Source organism: Scomber scombrus, chromosome 17, assembly GCF_963691925.1.
Source record: "Scomber scombrus chromosome 17, fScoSco1.1, whole genome shotgun sequence".
Taxonomy (NCBI): Eukaryota; Metazoa; Chordata; class Actinopteri; order Scombriformes; family Scombridae; genus Scomber; species Scomber scombrus.
In genome coordinates, this window is record NC_084986.1 from 27,944,225 (window position 1) to 27,964,164 (window position 19,940).

Genomic DNA, 19,940 nt, shown 5'->3' on the forward strand with positions numbered 1-19,940 from the left:
ATCTTCAAACACTTCAATTTTACTAATAAACCGATAAGTAAAATAAGGCAGGATTTGAATAGATGGGGATTAATACCAGATGGAATTTAAAAAAGAGTAGAAACAATAAAAATGATGGTTCTTCACCAATTCCTATTTTTATCCCAAATATGACCTATATCAGTCCCAAGCAGAGCATATGAGTTGAGCGGAGCGGAAGGATTTTGTGTTGAGCGAGGAGCGGCTATTTTTTTTTAAAAGATGGAGTGGAGCTTTATCTCTCGCTCCAATTTCGCTCCGGCCGCTCAGCTGGGCTGAAAAAGGCTTGATAAAACGTTCTCAATTATTGTCAAATAAAAAAAATAGTTCATATGAAGTCATTGCTACGAAACATGCACTAGACTTTAAGCATTTTTTCAAATATTTACAGGTAAGAAGTTACATTAGCAAATACATAGAGGAATATAAATCAAATAATGACTTGTTTCAATACATGAACCAGGACAGATAAAGGAAACCTCTCAAAAATATACCAAATACTGCAAAAGTTCAATACAGTAGAGTACACAATAAAGTAAAGGAAAAATGGGAAAAAGAATTAGGAATCAACATATCAACAGAAGACTGGAAGGACTCCCTAAGGAGAAATTTTAAAACATCACAGGCAAAATACTGGAGGGAGTTAGCGTGGAAGGTGGGTTTTAGATTTTTTATTACACCCAATAAACTAAAGAAATGGTACCCTGAAGCAGAGAATCAATGTTGGAGAGGTTGTGGGGAACATGCCCAGTACTGACCCCTTACTGGAAAGAAGTGGAGAAAATAGTTAGGTATATTTTTGATTTAAATGAATATTTAAGTTCATGTGGAAGGTAAGATAAAATCAGTAGATATATAGTTTTTTAACATCTTAAGAATAACGGCCATGAAGCAAGTAACAAAAACTTGGAGACAGCCAAATACCCTACAACTAAAAACATGGTTACTAAAAATAGAAAAAACCTTGAATATGGAAAAATCAACTCTTACAATGAATGATAACATGGATAAATGGAATAAGCTATATTCCAAAGACAGGCTAGATAAAACAATGTGATTATTAACCAGGTGAAGGTGACTAAGTGAAGGACCCACCCACCCCCACCTTTTATACCCCATCCAATCCCCCTTTTTTGTGTTGTCGTTGTTGCCCATTGCTTTTCTATTACTTTTATTTCATTTTTTTCTTATTTCATTAGTTAAAGTATGTACGTATATGTTAGATTTTTTTAAATTTTAGATTATTTTTTTAGTGTAAAATGTGCAATGAAATGTGAGAAGAATGTGTGTTTGGTGTTTATATGATGGGAAATCATTGCAATAAAGTTTTTTTTATTTTTTTTAATTACTAATAAAATGAATGAACCACAGCTACAAACCCCAACTGCAAAGCCTCTATATACCTTTTGCAAACTTTTACTCAATCACCTGTTCCAACCCATGGTCACATCAAAATGTGCAATAGCTAGATTGGTCCACAGCAAAAAACATATTAGTTTCACAATCACAGCTTTAAAATGGTGAGATGACTACGTATTTTCTGGCCTATTCTTTTTCTATTGGTCTGTGTTCATGCTATGTGATTGGCAAGTATCAGTTCTGTGAAAACCAAAAAATGGCAATGACATTCCTTTTATTCTCAGTGTCAAATGCAATATTTCAAGACAGTTTTGGAATTAAAATGCATTTCAATAACTTTCTTAGAAAGGAAGGTGCATTTTATTTCTTACTCTTCATTCAGTGAATGTATGTGATGTTTAGTCCGTCAGTTATTATGAAGATTTTTCCAGGTTTTCGATTGTTGCCATTGACACTGTGTTATTGCTGAAACCTGGTAGCTGCATGTTGTTTGAATCATTGTCTTTGCGTTTTGGAGTTATCTGAACTGTTACGTTATTTGTTGCTTTGTATAACTGTTTGATGATATTTCAAAAGCAAAAACAAAACAGAAAATAAAACGTAGATCTTAAAGCTCTCCAGGGAGACACTGTATTTGAGATCCAGTATTTGTAGCTTTGTGATTGTTTGACTGGAGGACCCACCCAGAAGTACTTTTCTTGGTCTCAGCTGACAGAAACTTGATAGTAACTTTATGTAGATGCAGGCAAATAGAAAAAAAAAATCTCACAATCTTAGAATCGTAATTGTGAAACCAATATGTCAGTGCTGTGGACCAACTTAGCTATTACACATTTTGATTTGAGACTAGGTTGCCTGTTCTACTTCTGTCTAATAGGGGGATTGCATTTGCTGTTTTCCAGCCACTACAGGCAGTATGTCAGGAAGCAGGGATGGTAAAGAGATAAAAGAAAGATGGAAAGCTGTAGCTCAGAATGAAAGGATGAAGAGGCAAGAGGCGTTGTATCTCAAGCCTCTCCCGGATGCAGGTACAACTCTTAATGGATTGTAAGAGGGCAGTTTGTCACCAGCTGTCCTGCAGGCTATTTTCTGCTGAAGGAAGAGGTGGGGGGAGGACTACAGTCTAACTGCCTGACCACATTTCCCTTACAATGGAGGCCCTGGCTGAATTTGCCATCCCCTCCTCCCCTGTCGCACACCAAAAAGCCACTGAGTCATTAAACTAAATTACTGCTCTAAAACCTCTGTGGCATGCAGACCCCCAAAACACATCCATCACGTGGCAAGAAAGCGTGTCAGCCATTCCCGCCTACCGTGGATTCTTCCAATCAGGATGACTTTTCACCATGCTTGTTTGTCACACAGGTGGAGATGACAGAGGAGCTAATATCGCAAAGAGGAGGTCCCACCGCAGAGGAGAGGTCCAAACTCAATAAAAACAGATATGGGGAGTGAAAGTGAGGAAAGACAGGGAAGCTGCAAAGCAGTCACTCCTTATAACCTCCCGTCACTTCATCTTTTGCAACCATGAAAGAAGTTTCTTAAGTTGAACTCTTAGGTTAATACACACATATTCCCAGTGCCAGCTACATTTGCTGGCCTTGCTAATTGTAGATGTCAGCTCATCTACTGTTTATGCTGGAGGTGAGCTTAACCCTGCTGCAGCGGGATACATACAGGAGTACTGACTACAGAAAGACAGTGTCACTAGCCTGACTGCCAGGTGAGATTCACACAGTGCTCTCAGGTAAAGCATCAAACTGCAATTAACAAATGCTAAAAATGCTTCAAAGAGTCATTTCTCTTTCTGACATATTTATGACTTAAAGACTTTTTTTAAACAAATATTTGGATGTACTTAATATTCTTCTGTAGTTTTAGCATGATGTCATGGAAATTCAGTTATCATATATAATTAATACAGCCAACAGTGATACTACTGCTGCTGTTTGTGCCCGCTGTTGCTATGCATTAGATTACATGTGTCCTTTTAGTCAATCCAGAATCTCTTGGTGTATTTTGTTGAGGTACCTTCCCAGTCTGTCGAAGAAGTGAGTTGTTGAAACTGAGTTGTTGTAATTTTTTTTATTTTTAGGTGAGTGAGCTGCCTGCATTTTTGTGTATGTCTGCATTTATATACCGTAGATATAAGCTGCTGGTTCTGCTTATGTCTTACTACTACTAATATATAACTAACCAAATGGTCTCCAAACATCATATTCCCCTGGAACCATGTGATCAACAGACAATAAAAAACTATAACAGTGGTCTGTCTATACTGAATCACAATCAACTTTCCCTTTGACTCTGGCAGACAGGTCTGTTACATCAGAGCACATGCGTTCAATAAGTTGCTGATCTTTACAGTCAGAATAACCATCTCCCAGATTCGGTTCGGGGGGCAGACACCCTCTCCAGGCCAGGCTTGTCCTGGACCAGCTCGTAGTTTATGCTGCTATAGGCTTAGACTGCTGGGGGACTCCCATAGTGCACAGAGCTCCTTTCTCCTCCTCCCTCTCTCTCTCTATCCATCCATCTATATCCATTAACATTCATGTACGATTAATGCATTCAATAATCTAAACTTCTTCCCCAGAGTTGTCTGTGCTTTCTCGTCTCACAGGTAATCTGGGCCTGTAGACGTCCGGATGACAGATTCCTGCCCCGGAGCTACTAGCTTCAATGTTGATTTTCAATGTGCTTCTCTCCCTCTCTCCTATTCTTCCTCTCTCTCCTCTCTACCCCAACCGGTCGAGGCAGATGGCCGCCTGGTTCTGAGGTTTCTTCACGTTAGTGGAGTTTTTTCTTGCCACTGTCGCCAAGTGCTGCTCATGTGGGAATGTTGGGTCTCTTTAAAATGAAACCTGAAGAGTACTCTTCAAAATGTGTAAAGTGCCTTGAGATAACTTTGTTGTGATTTGGCGCTATACAAATAAAGATTGATTGATTGATTGATTGATTGATTGAATACAATGAAGGAAGTGCCTGTTTTTGCTGTATAGCATTTTGTTGAAGCTATGCTGAGCTGTTTTGATTTTGACTGAATTCTGAAAAAAGGAAAATAAGGAGTTGAAATGAGCTTTGGTGGGCATAAATCACAAAATAATTTATTGGCTGCAGTCTAGCCTTCTGTGAGACAACAATGTATTTCAAATCACAGAGAGTGCAGGGAGCACTTATCATTACACCCAACAAACCAACCAATCAAGTGACTTTTAATGTTTCAGAATTTTTCCCAAGTGAATAATATTTCAAATAACTGTCAAGGAAACATCTATCAACATGAGTCTGAAATAACAGAAAAAACACTGCTGTCACTCTCTCATTCTTGATATAAAATGACATCACAAGCAATTAGTGACTGTAGTGAACAAAAATGCCCCATTGGACTGATACAGTCACAGGAAGTATGATGTCCATTGAACAAAAGTTAAACATTTTTTATGTGACCCATTAAAAATGCAAGGCCTCACCACTCTTTGATGATAATTTTAGCACAGATACGAGAGGTTCTTTTGAGACCCCACTTCCTGCTGAATGTCCCATTCGAAACCCCGCCCCCTACCAAGTGTCACCTGTCAATCAAAGTCACCACCTCTACCAGAAACATGGACGCTATGTCTGAGAGCTTTCTGTCACTAGCTTGGCGGCTAGCTCAGCGGCTAACTCGGCGGCTAGCTCAGCTAACTGGCTAACTGTAGACTGTAGTAGTAGTAGTGTTAGATGTAGTAACAATAACTGGCCACTAGGCAGGTCAACCACTGAGGAGAGCGGACTCTCGGTCTTATATAGTAGGGGAGGGGCCAAGGGTCCCCCACTGCGTCACGGGGTAGCCCTTTTTTACAGGCTCAGAAAATCAGGAAAAATGAGAGAGTGAGAAACAGTTTAAGGCTCTATCTCCACAATTCAGTACTGCATAGATATCAGCCTTTTCACATGTTTTCTGTAACCATTTTCAAACATGTATAATATGTTTAGAAGTAAATCAATGAATTGACTTTACACAGACTTTAATTAATATAAGTGTGGTAGCTACCAGTGTGATTAAAAAATGACTTTCTTTTCTTTGTTGTTTTAATACACAATGATTATGTTCAACCCCATCTCCATTCATTGTGTATCATCATCACCGTTCACTGTCCACCAACTGCTGGTCATTTATACTCAGCAAGAGCCTACCAAGCTAGCTGCTAACTCATCATAATTTTAAGAGCAGTGTTTCTATTTTGAGAAAACCAAGCATAAATAATACAGATACCAGCATGCAAAGAACATAGTAACCAACTGATAACCAAGACCTTCATTTTGCCCGCACAAGAAATGTAATTTACTGGTGTTGACTGTCATTAAGTGGCCAAAATAAAATCAATTCAGTCATTTAAATAAAGAAATTAAAAAAGATGCAGGTAATCATTGTGTATTATCATGTCTCTTCACTTCCCTGGCCTGAACAGTAGAGTGATGATCTATCGTGATACAGACCTGAAGCCATCAGCAGTGGCCAAAAATCTCCATTACTCTCCGTCACACACATCAATGCAGAATTACACAGCTGGCTGATTAATGACATGTAATATGTTACACTTGGACGAATCTGTAATAATAAAGTCACTGAGGATATATCTAAAGTTGATTAGAATTCTGTCTGTTTTTACTGCATACCAGTAAATCAACAGATTACAATTAAACCCATACATTCTGCTATGCTCTGAATTTAAATAAGTAAGCATTAGCTTGAAGATGCATTGCATGTTATGTGGAAATGTGCTGCATCCCGGTATGTTCTCATTTTATTTCCATGACACGTGTGCAGACATTAGCTCTTTGATTTTCCCAGTACACACCGGACTATTTATCATGACAGGATACATTCCTTTCTATGTTGAGTAGTCAATGCTTTACAGGGCAGCACTGTAATGTATGTGTTTTGTGAGTGTGTGTGGGGGTCCACTATATCCTGACAGTAATGTGTAGATCAATACCATCTGACATAATGAGGAGGAGCCACTGTGGTCCTGGAGATCATATCTCCATATGGCACTTGTTTAAATCTACACACACACAAACACACATTCTGGCTGTTACACATACACAAGACTGCATCCATCAATTCAGTCACCCCAAAAGCTGACCAACCCAAGTACAGCTAAGTGCCTTTACATGCATATAAGAAAAGACACACATGCATCAGGCTGGGTCAGCTGAGTCAGGGTTGGTGAGAGCATGGAAGTAGGGAATACAAATGACTCGCACTGTGATGCAAAAGAGCTGACAAATGAAGCTATAAAGCAGATTATCTGGTGTGTCTCTATTTGGTTCTATAGCTGCTGCTGGAATCAGTGCCTGGGAAGCAGACTTTGCACTGCGTCTGAAGGCACCTGCTGGGAATTCATGTTTATTTCCCGGCTTTTTAAAGATGCACAACTTAGGAATAGAGTGCTATCAAAGTAAAGTCTTGAAGCTTGAGGGAGAGCAACCATTTGTGAATTCTATTTTTCATGCCATAGCCATGCTGTTATTGTGTGTTAACTAAAGCAGGTGGGACCCAAATGGATTGGCAGTATTTCTAAAATGTATTTGATACTGGTTAGGGCTGTGAAAGTATGAACTTTTTCCAACCCCAGTGACAAAGCAGCATGTCCCTCTGGACTGCCAATGCCACTATATCTTGATGAAGATGAGGGCACAGGAGTTTGTCATTTTTCTTCAGCAGGTCAAAAGCAGCCTTAGATAGTCTAGTTTATTGTTGATGGAGCTGACATTGGCAAGGAAGATTGATAGGGGTGCAGGTTGACTGGAATTATCCTTGCCACATATCTGTTTTCTTGGGCTCTACTTTTGGTGTGTCTCTGAGTGGTTGTTCTTGTTGGCTGATGCTGAGGTCTTGTCGATGTCTTACCTGGTCCTTCAGTGTATCCCATCTGTTTTTTGTTTTTTTTGGCATTTAAAAAAAACTGGTGATGAATGTAATGAGCCCAACCCTGCGGTAGGCATCACAACTGTAGTATTGCATCACTAATTCAATCAAAGATTAGAGGAAAAAGTCCAAAAACTGAAAACACATTTGTGTATCAGAACTATGTTTTTTCTTCTTTCCTCTCCCATTAATCATCTCATGACCGCTGAGATTTATTTGGTGAGTCTTTGGAGGGGCCCCACCCCTAGGTTGGGAACCACTGGACTAAACTAGCTAATTGTATAAATTAGCTCAAATGAGTTCCTCCTCCAGCAGCTACAACAGTAACATGATGCTTACACACTTATGCTTCAGTATTAATCTAATGATGTCATAATAATATATCAGTCAGGGGTGAAATTAATACTTGTACTTTCATACTTTTACTACATTTTGCTATATGGAGATATTTGGAGCTGTTAGTTCATCAGATCAGTCAGAAATAATACAGGGAGGAATAGTACGAGCAGTAACAGCTACAGTGATGATGATGTCTGATGAAGAGCTGCAGACAACCAGCACACCTTCATCAGGTAAACTGCTTATTTTACTTGCCCTGCTGTGTAATGGAAAAACACTCAGAGCATGCCAGCTCGACTCCAGTCATGGCTCGGCATGACTAACACCAGATCAATGGAAAAATGCCATAATATTAACAGAGGGGAGCAGTGAACTGGCACGCCGTGCATGGAGCAGATGACCATATAAAGACAACCATCACGAGCCAACATTGACTCGGGCTAAAAGTAGAAAAAAAATGTTGGAAACTAAGTGTTGAGAGCAGTTTGAAGATGGTGGCTTTTGCTCACAGGCAGTACTTATACATATGTTTACCTAATTAATGACACTTTAGCCACATTTAATATAAACATCTGACAATGTAACATTATATGTGTGATTAAATATTTTTAATAGGCCCCCTTTAAATTGCTTTATTTTAAACCAAGAAACTGAAAAAGTGTAGTGTGTATGTGGCTGCACATATTGAACAATTAGTTCTAAGCCACATCACCATGGGAACGTGCAGATATGGCACACTCAGAAACTGTTATTCTTGTTGTCTGCTCTGATTATACTGTGACTTTCCCTTCCTGCCACTTAAATCAGATTTACCTGTAGGAAACGAGGGACTCTGCATGCTATAAATAAAGTGAAATGCAAATTCCGCAGTCACAATTAGAGATGCTAGTGACACATGCTACTAAAATCTGAAGAAATGCGTGGAGATAAACACGAGAAGAAGCATAACAGGATACTGGGAATGGGACCATGTATAAATCAGTTTGCCAGAATAAAATATAAGTCTTCCTGTTGCCCACAGCAACATCAAATTCTGGTGGTAACATTAGGAGGTGGATATCGTATAGACTCTAAAAGCTTCAATGTATTTTTCCATCTGGGACTATATCACCATAGAGAATATTAATTGATGAATAGACCTGGTTTATGATTCCTTCCTGCAGTCCTTAATAACGACCCTGCAGTTTGCATACCACCATCATTCCAGAGCCACTCACAGTAATATCATCCATAGATCGATCATCAGTCATCCAGTACTACTTATAGAAACAGGCAGGAATTCCCAAAAGGCTTTTCACCATCAGCAGAGATGGCCACAGCGCGTGACTGGCCACGAATGCTGAGTGGCACTATCTATCTTGCCTTCACAGGATTAAAAAAAAAAACAGTCTGTTAAAACATCAAGGTCTAGAAAGAGAAAGCTCCAAACAGCTTGTAAATCATGCAGTACCACTGACAGGAACATCACAGGCTGAGATTGATGTGGCAGAAGACAGAGTGGGTGTGAGGGAGAGAACTTTCCATGAAAACATCTTTAATGACCCTTCTACAGCCAATCAAACTTCTAAATGGGTGAGAAGAGCAGCTCATCAAATACTTACATGTTTTGGTAACCTGAAACATTATTTCCATGAGAATAATCAATCATGTAAATACACTCAAGCATTACCTTCTTTCATTAAAGTGTGCACAAGTGCTGAAAACCATGAGCCAAATTTCCCAGAGGCTGAAGAGATAAAGTTAGACAGTTAACATCCAAAAGTTTAATGTAGAACTGTTGACAAGTACCAAAAAGATTTTAGATGGATAGATGGATAGATGGATGGATAGATGGATAGATGGATAGATGGATAGATGGATGGATAGATGGATAGATGGATAGATGGATGGATAGATGGATAGATAGATAGATATACTTTATTGATCCCAAGCTGGGAAAATACAGTGTAGCAGCAGCATTACACGGACACATAGTGGCGATACATATACTACAATATACTAAATACGATAACTATACTAAAATAGCAAAATATAAAGAATAGGCTATACTAAATACGATAACTATACATACTAAGATGGCAAAATATAAATAGAAAGAATAGGCTATACATAGTGAAATAGCAAAATAACAGCTACAGGCAGCCACCTGGGACGGCGCCAGTGTTGTATATAGAAGCAACTTTAATAGAAATGAATAGGTGCCATATTTAGATGCAGTATCCAGTTCTCCATAATACATCCATGGTCCACATGCATATATGCAACTGCCTCTCACATTTGCTTTACACTCTTTCTAAACACACCTTCAGTCTTGTTTATAATTTGTTTGATCAGATATTCCTCCTTCAGTCATCATTTTTCTAATATAATAAGTGTATAAAGCTCCTTCAGAGCTTGTGATGCCTCAGTGTTCTACTGAACGTTTTAGAAGGTCTTTTGTTCCAACAGCAGTCTGATTTTTTAATGAACGCTTTTAGTTGTTGTTCTGATCAAATGCTGTAGATCATGTTTCTAATGTGTTTTATTTATTTATTTGATTGTACTGTCTGTATTGTTGTATGTATGTACAGTATGAGCTGCTTGGTGGAAAATGAGTTTCCCCTATAGGGAATTAATAACATTTTCTAATCTAATCTAATCTATGTGTATTATACTGTAGTTTACACTAATGCATTTGAGATGTAAGTAAGAAGTAAGGTATAAAAAAACATCATTTTTTCAGGTTTCATAAAGGAGCCAATCTGTCAACTGTAACTCCTACTGCACTGCAAATAAACATGTCTGCATATTCTCTTCTCATGCATTGCTTCTACTGCTCAGAAGCATCAGAGAATGGATACAAAGTCACTGGCAAGTAGACACAAATTCATCCAGGGAGGCACAAATTGGCACAAAATGACATCCATGCTAGATGCAAATGGCTTAACTCGATTGCCCAGATGGGAACCAACAGGGCAAAAATGAGCAATGATAGTTGATAAAACACATATTTTAATTGAACAAGGAGACCCTCAATACAAACTGAATGCATATACACATGCATATATTTCTACCAAAATGAATGATATTAATCTGGAGCCTTCAAGACACAGAGGGTCAGGGGTCAAGGGGCAGTTGCCGGTTTAGCCCTGTTGGTAATCCAGCCTTCAAAAAAATGTGACTTTCTAGTAATATATTAAGAAAGTCAGAGCTTGTGACTGATTATGGTGGCAGGCATTGGTTGTTAGACTTTCCACCCAAAGAAAAACAAGCACACAAACCTGCTCATGGTTCATGCAAGGCAGCCATTAGAAACAATTCCTGCTCTCACTGTGAGTCAAATATGGTTGAGCTGAAAAAGATTGGATTACAGCTCAGCACTGAGGAGCACCATCATGTCCCCGTGGGATGTACAGTTGCTGCCTGTTGTGTTAAGTAAATCAAATACAGTTTGGGAAGGTCAATATACTGAGCTGATTTAAGCTTGTCAGATCCTGGGGGAGAAAGACAAAGCCATCACTTCCTCTCTTTCTCAGCATGTACTGTATGTTTCATTAGTCTGCTCTGGTTTTCCTTCCTTTCCTCTCCTCTCTGCCTGTTTTTACAACACTTCTAACAGCCATCACATATCCAGTGAGAGAAGGAAGTGACAAGCTCAGCTCAGCAGTAATTGAGCAGCTCGCAGATGACAAGGCAGATGACACAGGGGAGTAAGACAGGAGGAGAAGCTGCTCCATATTAAACAGAGGTCTGCCCGCATGTGGAGGTTAACTGCCCTGTGCAGGGTTTCTTCTTCTGCATGATTCAAAGGCAAACGATGACATCAGCTAAATTTTTAAGAGAGAATAATGGTTTAGTTTTACTAGGATGTGAAAGAAAGGCTTTGATGAAACAAATGAAGGGAAATCATGATCAGCTTTAAGGTTTCAGCTTATGAGGCAAGAAACTACATGGATACTATCAAACTTGGTCACACTACTACAAAAATCATTTTGTTTCTTCTTTGAGAGATACATTTCTATGAACTTCCCTATGTGTGTCTTATAGGGCTGGGCCTCAAATCTCACAGTACGTTTCTTAAATCCACTGAAATTTGTCTGTGACATCATGTATCAAACACAGTTAAATAAGTTTGCATCGAATATGCGGTCAGATCCATAGAGCACCAGGCTTTGACATACAATGTGAAATCAGCAGATACCGTAACGTAAGATGACTTTCACAATCAGAATTTAATCCATTTCATCAGATCACATTTGGTAAGTCTTGAAGAGCTGCATGAGTAAATAGTTTTATCCTCATTCAAGTTAGCCAGACAGCTAAACTGGTATATAGCTGGCTCAGCCTGTGGAAGTCACTAGTGTGCTTGCTCTGCGGGCCCCACCGATGCAGACGCTGTGTGGAAGAAGTCAAACAGTTTTGGCTTCATAAGCAACTGAGCAACTTTCATAGGTATGAACGGGTCCTGCCTCCAATGCTGTATCCAGCTGTCTTTATATATCCATGATGTAGATATAAAGGCTCATTCTAACGTAACAAAAACCAAATGCTTATTGTTTTCAGGTGTTATACACCAATAAAAACATACTTATGAATGTTAAATTTGATTTCCTTCTACTAGATGCTACTAAATGGGCGGCTGTGGCTCAGGAGGTAGAGCGGGTCGTCCACCAATTGGACGTTTGCCGCTTTGATTCCCAGCTCCTCCAGTCCATATGTCGATGTATCCTTTGGCAAGATACTTAACCCCAAATTGCTCCCGTTGCTGTGCCAACGGTGTGTGAATGGTAAGTTTAACTCCTGATGAGCAGGTTGGTACCCTGTGTGGTAGCTCCTGTCATCAGTGTATGAATGTGTGTGAATGGGTGAATGTGACATGTAGTGTAAAAGCACTTTGAGTGGTCAAAAAGACTAGAAAAGCACTATATAAGTACAGTCCATTTACCATTTAAATTCTACACACTGAACCTTTAAGTTAAATGTAATCAGTCATCACTAAGGGTCTGATTTACTAAAGGTCTGCGTATGTAAAAACGTGTGCAAACTTGACATCACCCGCAAAAAATGTGCAAGCTGATCTACTAACGCAGCGCACTGAGGTTTGTGTCTTTCAACTGTGCAAGATAGTACACGCTGTTCATTTAGTAGTTTACCATAATGAATGTAATATGAGACGTTTTAACCCCAGTGTGCAAAATACAGGGAGGAGAAAATGTAAATATGTTATTAAGCACACACATTGTGATTTACCAAACCTGAAGGTATTATTTCTGACACTAACTGTGTCTATAAATAATACCTTTGAAGGGCAGGTATTAACCAGCTGCTCACTGCTCACAGATGACTTCTGTTACTGTAGAGAGGAGGAGACGGAGGCACAATGACAGAATACACACAGGAAGTAGTTTTTCCACGTGTTAATATTTTTGAAGTGGAATATTTGTGGTTTTACTAACAGCATTGACTTTGTCACTAATACTCTCCATATGTGGGTTTCTCTGGTAATATTAGTTTTTGTTATAACTCAATATATTAGTTAACCTCTTCCACTAGAACCTGATCACATTTCATTTTGTTCTTGCAGCTTTCTGCTCGTCCAAACTCTCCATTAAGACACAAAACCCTCATTTAAATACTGCTGTCACCACCCTGTTGCACCTGTTTTCATTTACACAGTTATTCTAGTAGATCACCTGCAAAACACAAGTAAACGGCACGCGCAATCTATTGCACCGTGCACGCAATTTAGTACCCACTATTTGGGATCTTAGTAAATCAGGCCCTTAATATATTATACCTTTTAAAATTATTTATTAATACCAATTACAATTAAATTCATATTACAAGGGGCCTATTAAACTTTAAAGCCTCACCAGCCACGTGGCCCATCTTCTCTGTTTAACATGCGTTGACCAAGCTAGCAGATACTGCACCAGTTTAGACACTGAATGCACACAGGCCAAACAGTTATCATCCCTCCATCAAACTACCTGTAAATGGAGCATTACATGTAGAAGTAACTGTGTAACTTTCAAACTGTAACATTACACTAGTCATTCCAGGAAAAGGTTACGGCTCAACACTGCTATTGTACCAAGAATCTTTGCCCCATTTGAAATTGTGTGCAGGTTTTCTTCAGTCGCCTCTCCTTAGTTGACTTCAATTGTCCTCGTCTGATGACTGGACCGTTCTTCCAGTCCTCGCTGTTAATAAAAGCTTACAAACTGCTCGAAGCTGCCAACCACACGCCTCACAGTGTTGAGTGGTACCTCGACGCACATAGCAGTTGGCATTTAGGTCAGAGTTTAATTTCCGTCTCATCAGACTGAATAGTTTTTTGGCTTTGAGTGCCAACAGATATGCACCAGTTGGGTGGTCATATTGCTTTTACTTGTAGAGTGGCTTTCATCGGGGCCACTCTTCAACACAGGTCTGATAGGCTGAGAAGTGCAGGGATGGATGGAACTTCTGGTAGTTCCAAATGTCCTGTACTTAACAGTGATGGAGCCCAGTATGCTGCCAGGAACATGCTGCATAAAAGCTCAATTGCAAAGCTAAATATATTACAGAAAATAAGATATCCCTATAACTTTTTTAATGTTTTTTTTTCATATATAGATGTCAAAAAACACATATTCAAAAGAACAGCATCACCAATTTAAAAAAAAATCTAAATGAGACTAACTGTTCAGCAATATAAAAAATCTTTATCATTTAATACTGCATTCATTTGTTCATTCATTTTTGTCCACTTGTGGGCACCAGAGCAAATTGAAAATACAAAATTGACATAGTCTAACCTATAAATAAAGTTGTTTTGGTGAACATGTTCACAAAAAGTTGCCTCTGTAAACATCCACAAGACATGGAACAACATCAACTTCACCACCTGACGTATGTAAGACCAACATTCACTTTCCTTTAAGGCCTGTTTTGGTCTCCACCAACTCAAGAGGGGAATAAATCTTTCTTTACTAGCTTAATGCTCCATTATGCTCACTAACATTTTGCTAATTTTGTCTACATTTCAGATTACACATTTAATTTAATCCATTGTCAATATAAAAACTATTTAGGACTGCAGCTTTACATTAAGTGTATGACATTAAATGTGGAAACCTTTGGCATTTTCCACCAAATAAAAGGCTATTTAAATCCATTTTAATAATGTGAAAGATGCTATGATCACAGAGGAATTCTACACATAATGGCTTTAAATAGCACACTGTGGTCCCAAGTGATATTGTAGTCTTCACAGAAGGGATGAAGGGAGCCAGAACCAACTAAAAAGTCAGGGGGACTATATTCAGTTAAAATAATTAGGTCTGTAGTGTATATCACCACCACAAATGAACCATAGGACTGTGCAGAAGGAGACTAAAACATGACTGTATACCTCTGCCTCAGCAAATGTGTTTTTTTGTTTACCAACAGATGCCACTAGCTGCCGGCTAACTCATTAGCACAAAAGTTGAGAATGTTAAATGTTTTTCATATAACTGGACCAAATGCCTTTTAACCTATTTTAATGTTGTCACATATAACACAATATGGCAACCGTTATAAACTGGTCAAATTGAATTGAAATGTAAACACAGTTTGGTAGGATAGGAAAGTCTCGACAGGGGGTGTCACACTACCACTGCAGATTGGGTCATCTCGTTGACAAAAATCAGTCTCCATTTCTGTTCGGAGTTCCTGCCCTGATGTGGCGTTGATATAGTGATAGGGGGGTGTCTAAACAGGACCTCCCATGAGGCGGGTGGACATCTGCTGCCTCTGAGGTCCTGTCACAAGAAATTACAGACTTAATCAAGTCCCAACCATCTCCTTCGCCCTTCTCTACCTCCTTCCTCACACTATAAGTGACTTCTTCCTCTGTCCTCTCTCCTCTATCTCTTCCCTCTGTCTCTGTCTGTTCCCTTCCTCCGCTTTAACACCCTCTCCTCTGACCTACACATCACACACATTTCTCACCTTGCTCGTTTCTCCTTGACTTTCCTTTTTAGCATCCCCCCCTAACCCTAACCCCCCCCCCCCCCCCCCCCCTCCAATCACACCTCCTCCCTCTCCTCCCCTCCCCTGCCTGTAGGTCATACGGAACCTCCTGTTCCTGAGTCTTACTTAAACTTCAGTTATGTCAGCTGGCCTGCAGCAGAGCTGTACCAAAGCCCCAGGGATCCAGTGACCTTAGGAGTGCCAGAGGAGGAAATGCAAGATACTGTACAGTATTTTCTGAAGAATAAAATGAAGGAAGAAAAGGATAGAGAGGAAGTAAATGGTAAATGGACTGTACTTATATAACACCTTTCTAGTCTTTATGACCACTCAAAGCGCTTTACACTAGAACTCACTCACCCATTCACATTCATACACTGATGACAGGCAGCTACCACACAGGGGGCCAACCTGCACATCAGGGGAAGTTAACCATTTATACACTGTTGGAGCAATTTGAGGTTAAGTGTCTGTTGTGGACTGGAAGAGCTGGGAATCGAACCGCCAATCTTCCAACTGGAGGACGACCGCTCTACCTCCTGAGCCACAGCTGCCCCTAGAATTAGTATAACTGATTAAGACTGTAAGAAGGTCTTATTATTGCAATGTACAGTAAGTTGGTTTGTTTACTTTACATTACAATCATTTACCGCTTTTGTCCAAAGAAGTGTGCCCCTCCCTAAAAGCACATACATTGTAGAAATTTGAGTTGAGTTTTTGTACAAATAAGTCACATACTTGCCAGTTTTGCCATCATGTGTTGGCAAACTTATCTGAAATATTAAAGGATAAGGCTGATTATATTCTATATTTTCTTACTGTAAACCAATCCCGTGAAAAGATGAGACTGTCCTCCCAAGAAAAATGACAGTCAGTCCCCCAAAAACGACATACAGTTATGTTTGATTGACAGATGCCATCTACCGGCCATTGTAAATATGACCCGGAGCAGAATATCTACAGTATATAGCAGTATGTGGAGGAGGTGGGGTGGATGGAGGATGTAACCCAACAGTAGGCAACTGTTCCTTTCCTGTTAACAACTGCGAGTCCAGAGCTTTAACCCACACCACGTTTCTCTAACTTTAACTAAGTGATCATTGTAACCTAAACCATGATCTTACCCTAAACCTAAACAAGTCATTTTGTGCCTAAACTAGACCTTAACCACAGTGTTGTCACATCATTATTTTGAACAGTGGTTTCTACTGGTTTTGGAAAGCACAGATAAATGATGTCATGCGGGTTACTGGTGATTGGGTGCCAGACTAGAAAACACTCCTTTGTGTCATTCTGGAGTCACATGGTCAAACCACATATTTGGTTGTATAATTTGAAGGACTTGTTAAAAAAAGATGTAAACCATGAATGAATTGATCCAACTCTTGATGTACTGTCTGTGTATCTTAAGCCTGATAGTTCTTCCTTTTTGCCATACAGCTTAATTGTTGTTCAAAAATACACCAGTGAGCCACTCCATTACACTGGGTGACATGTTCCTTCATTACTATGAACACACACACTCAGTTTATTTTGACTCAGTCCTGTTATGTTGCAGTAAATACTACTAAATGTGTATCATATTTACTGTGTACAGTGTTGAAAACAAAAATTTTAAATTAAACAATGCATTTGACATTTGTTTTTAAACATTTACATCTTTGTTAAAAAAAAAAAAAGACGTAGGGTTTGTTATTTTTTCCCGCAATATATTATTCATCACTTTAAATATTAATCTGAAATATGTCATAAATGTCTCTTTTTAAGAAGAATGTAATCTGTAGCTTAAAGATTAATTCCAACTGTATTTTTCCCATACAGTAGACGGGTATTCTCATATGCAATGCATCCCTTATGGTTGATATACATTCTAATAGAGTTTATTATAAAATACATTACAGTGACAATAACATCAACTGAATCTCAGTAAACTAATGAAAAACCTTGCACAACTGTACTGTGTCTTCCCAGCTAAAATCTGAAAAAGACCAACAAAACTGCCTGACAAAATGATATGTTGCACAAACACACATACACAGCCACTATGAACTGCAGGAATCCCCTCTGAGCAGAATCCAATCACAGTTCTGTTAATCCCCCTTAACCAACCACTACACACACACGCATGTGACACAGAGTCAGTTTCAGTCACGATCCGCGCCCCCATCACTCACCCATGGCAAAGAACGGGATCCCCAGCAGCGTGGAGTTGAACTTCCCGTCCGATATGAAAAAGATCCCTGCAGCTGTCACGTTAGCGATGCATATGGTCAGCACGCCCAGGAGGCCCAGGAACGGCTTCCCCCTCAGGCAGTCTCGCATGGAGCTGGAGATGGTGGCGGCCAGGAGCACCAGCACCAGGCTGACCAGCACCTCCCCCTTGGCCAGCACGCCTGTCTGGTGGAAGTCCCGCCACAGACTGAAGGAAGTGAGCGACTGGATGTGCAGCTGGTCAGGCGCATGAGTTGCCTCGACTGTGGACAGCCGGCTGACCAGGGCGCAGAATTCATTCTCCCAGCGTTCGGCGATGGCATCCTGCACCACTGGCCCATGGTTACGGAGGTAGTAGGTGATCTGGACAGCGCGGGCGAACTTGACCTGCTGGTCACGGCTGTTGGGTGAGAAGGACACGCCACCCAGCTGGTGGCCGATGAAGGACACACGGCCGTCCTGCAGGGGATTTGGAGGGGGGAGAGTGATGAGTGAAGACAGATTGAGGGTACATTTTTTCATAAAATACATCAATCTACCTTTTTTATGAAAACGTTGGCTGGGTATACAGTATAGCAAAAGGTATAGTACAGTATATTTTGAAGGGGTCTCCTGAGGACAGCTCAGGAAGAAGGTGACCAAAGGAAGTCTTATGTAAGGTCTGATACAAACTGACACAATAAAAAAATGTTTGGATGTACATTCAGGCAATACTAGTCACCATCTATGTATCTATATTGCCAGTTTACCCTCAAGCTCCGACATGGGAAGACTGCTGTTCAGAAGAACACACCCAAAAAATACTTTGTGTGAATTTGAATGCTTTGTTTTAACTTAGCTAATGCTCTAATTTGAATCATTTTTTTCAGTACAATGATTTATTCACTCATTATGTAAGCTTAAAGATTGCCTCACCTTTTGAACACATATCAGTATATGCAACCCTGATGCTGTTCATAATGCTATGAAGTTAAGGTGTTGCTTCTTGCAATCTTCAATGTTGGACTAAAGTTCAAAAACTAAATCACATGAGCACTTTTTTCATGGCTAGTGACTCTAGCAAACATATTCCTAATTAGCATGTTAGCGTATTTCAGAAATGTTGCTGGTATTTCACAAGGTGTCTAATCCAACTTTTTGGCCACTTTAATCATTTTTAGCATGTTGGACTTTTGCTAGTTAGTTATATATAAACTGGCTGTTAGTTGCACCACTTTTTTGTTAGTTTAGCTGGACTTGCTGTGTTTACTGATCTATTAACCATGTCAGTGTTTTAGCTAGTTTTGAATTATTATAAACAGTTAAACAGCAGAAACTAAGTTAAATAATTTTAGGTTGTAGTTTATTACAGCCAATCAGTCACAGAGTTATGATTGGCATGATTATTTCTCCTAATTTAGGGGCTCCGCATACATTTTAAACCAGGAAGTATTGTTTAAATTGCCTAAATTTACTTTCAGTAATCTGTGTGGAACTGCTTATTTGAAATAGTTTGTTAGCAAACAAATACCGCATATCTCCTCTTCAATGTGCTAAATAGATTTTATAAGTGTTAATTAGAGCGCGACTGATATATCAGTCACGTAACAGTATTAGTAGTATCAGTATCAGTATATGTAGTACGATGCGACAAAAAGCTATATATGTACCATTTTATGTATATTTTATCCTTTTTCGTAATTCAAGTGTAATATATACGCTATATATAGTTATTTTAATTATTAAATATCCATTACAGTTTAGTGTTTCAGTGCACTGATATAATTTTATATAATAACATTGGTAAACATAAAAGGTAAATTGGTAAAAATCATAAATCTGTATAAGAGTTATCTGCCGATATATCGATATCAGAATTGTGTAACTACCAGGCGGGGAGTTCGGGTCCTCTGAAATGATGCAAATGCGGAAGTAACTTAAAACTGCATTCTATCAAAAGGCCACCAGGGGGCGACCGTTTTGGTGTCAAAAGGACTTCCGTCTCTATACAAGTCAATGGAGAATTCACCAACTTCTCACTTGATTTCTAACCTCAGTAAACGTTTTCAAAATGTGTTTATGGTCTCAATCGCTAGTTTAAAGCCTTCTTCAATGCAGTATGATGTTCATTTGGGACATT

At 39.3% G+C, this 19,940-nt stretch overlaps 1 protein-coding gene across 1 annotated transcript in view; it reads right to left on the minus strand.

The window, feature by feature from the left end:
* The window catches only part of ptchd4 (patched domain containing 4), a 37,668-nt gene that overhangs the window by 10,406 nt on the left and 7,322 nt on the right, over positions 1 to 19,940 (minus strand). Inside the window, exon 2 of the mRNA XM_062437072.1 lies at positions 17,785 to 18,280. Coding sequence (XP_062293056.1) covers positions 17,785 to 18,280 — 496 coding nt within the window. The remainder of the gene's footprint in view (positions 1 to 17,784; positions 18,281 to 19,940) is intronic.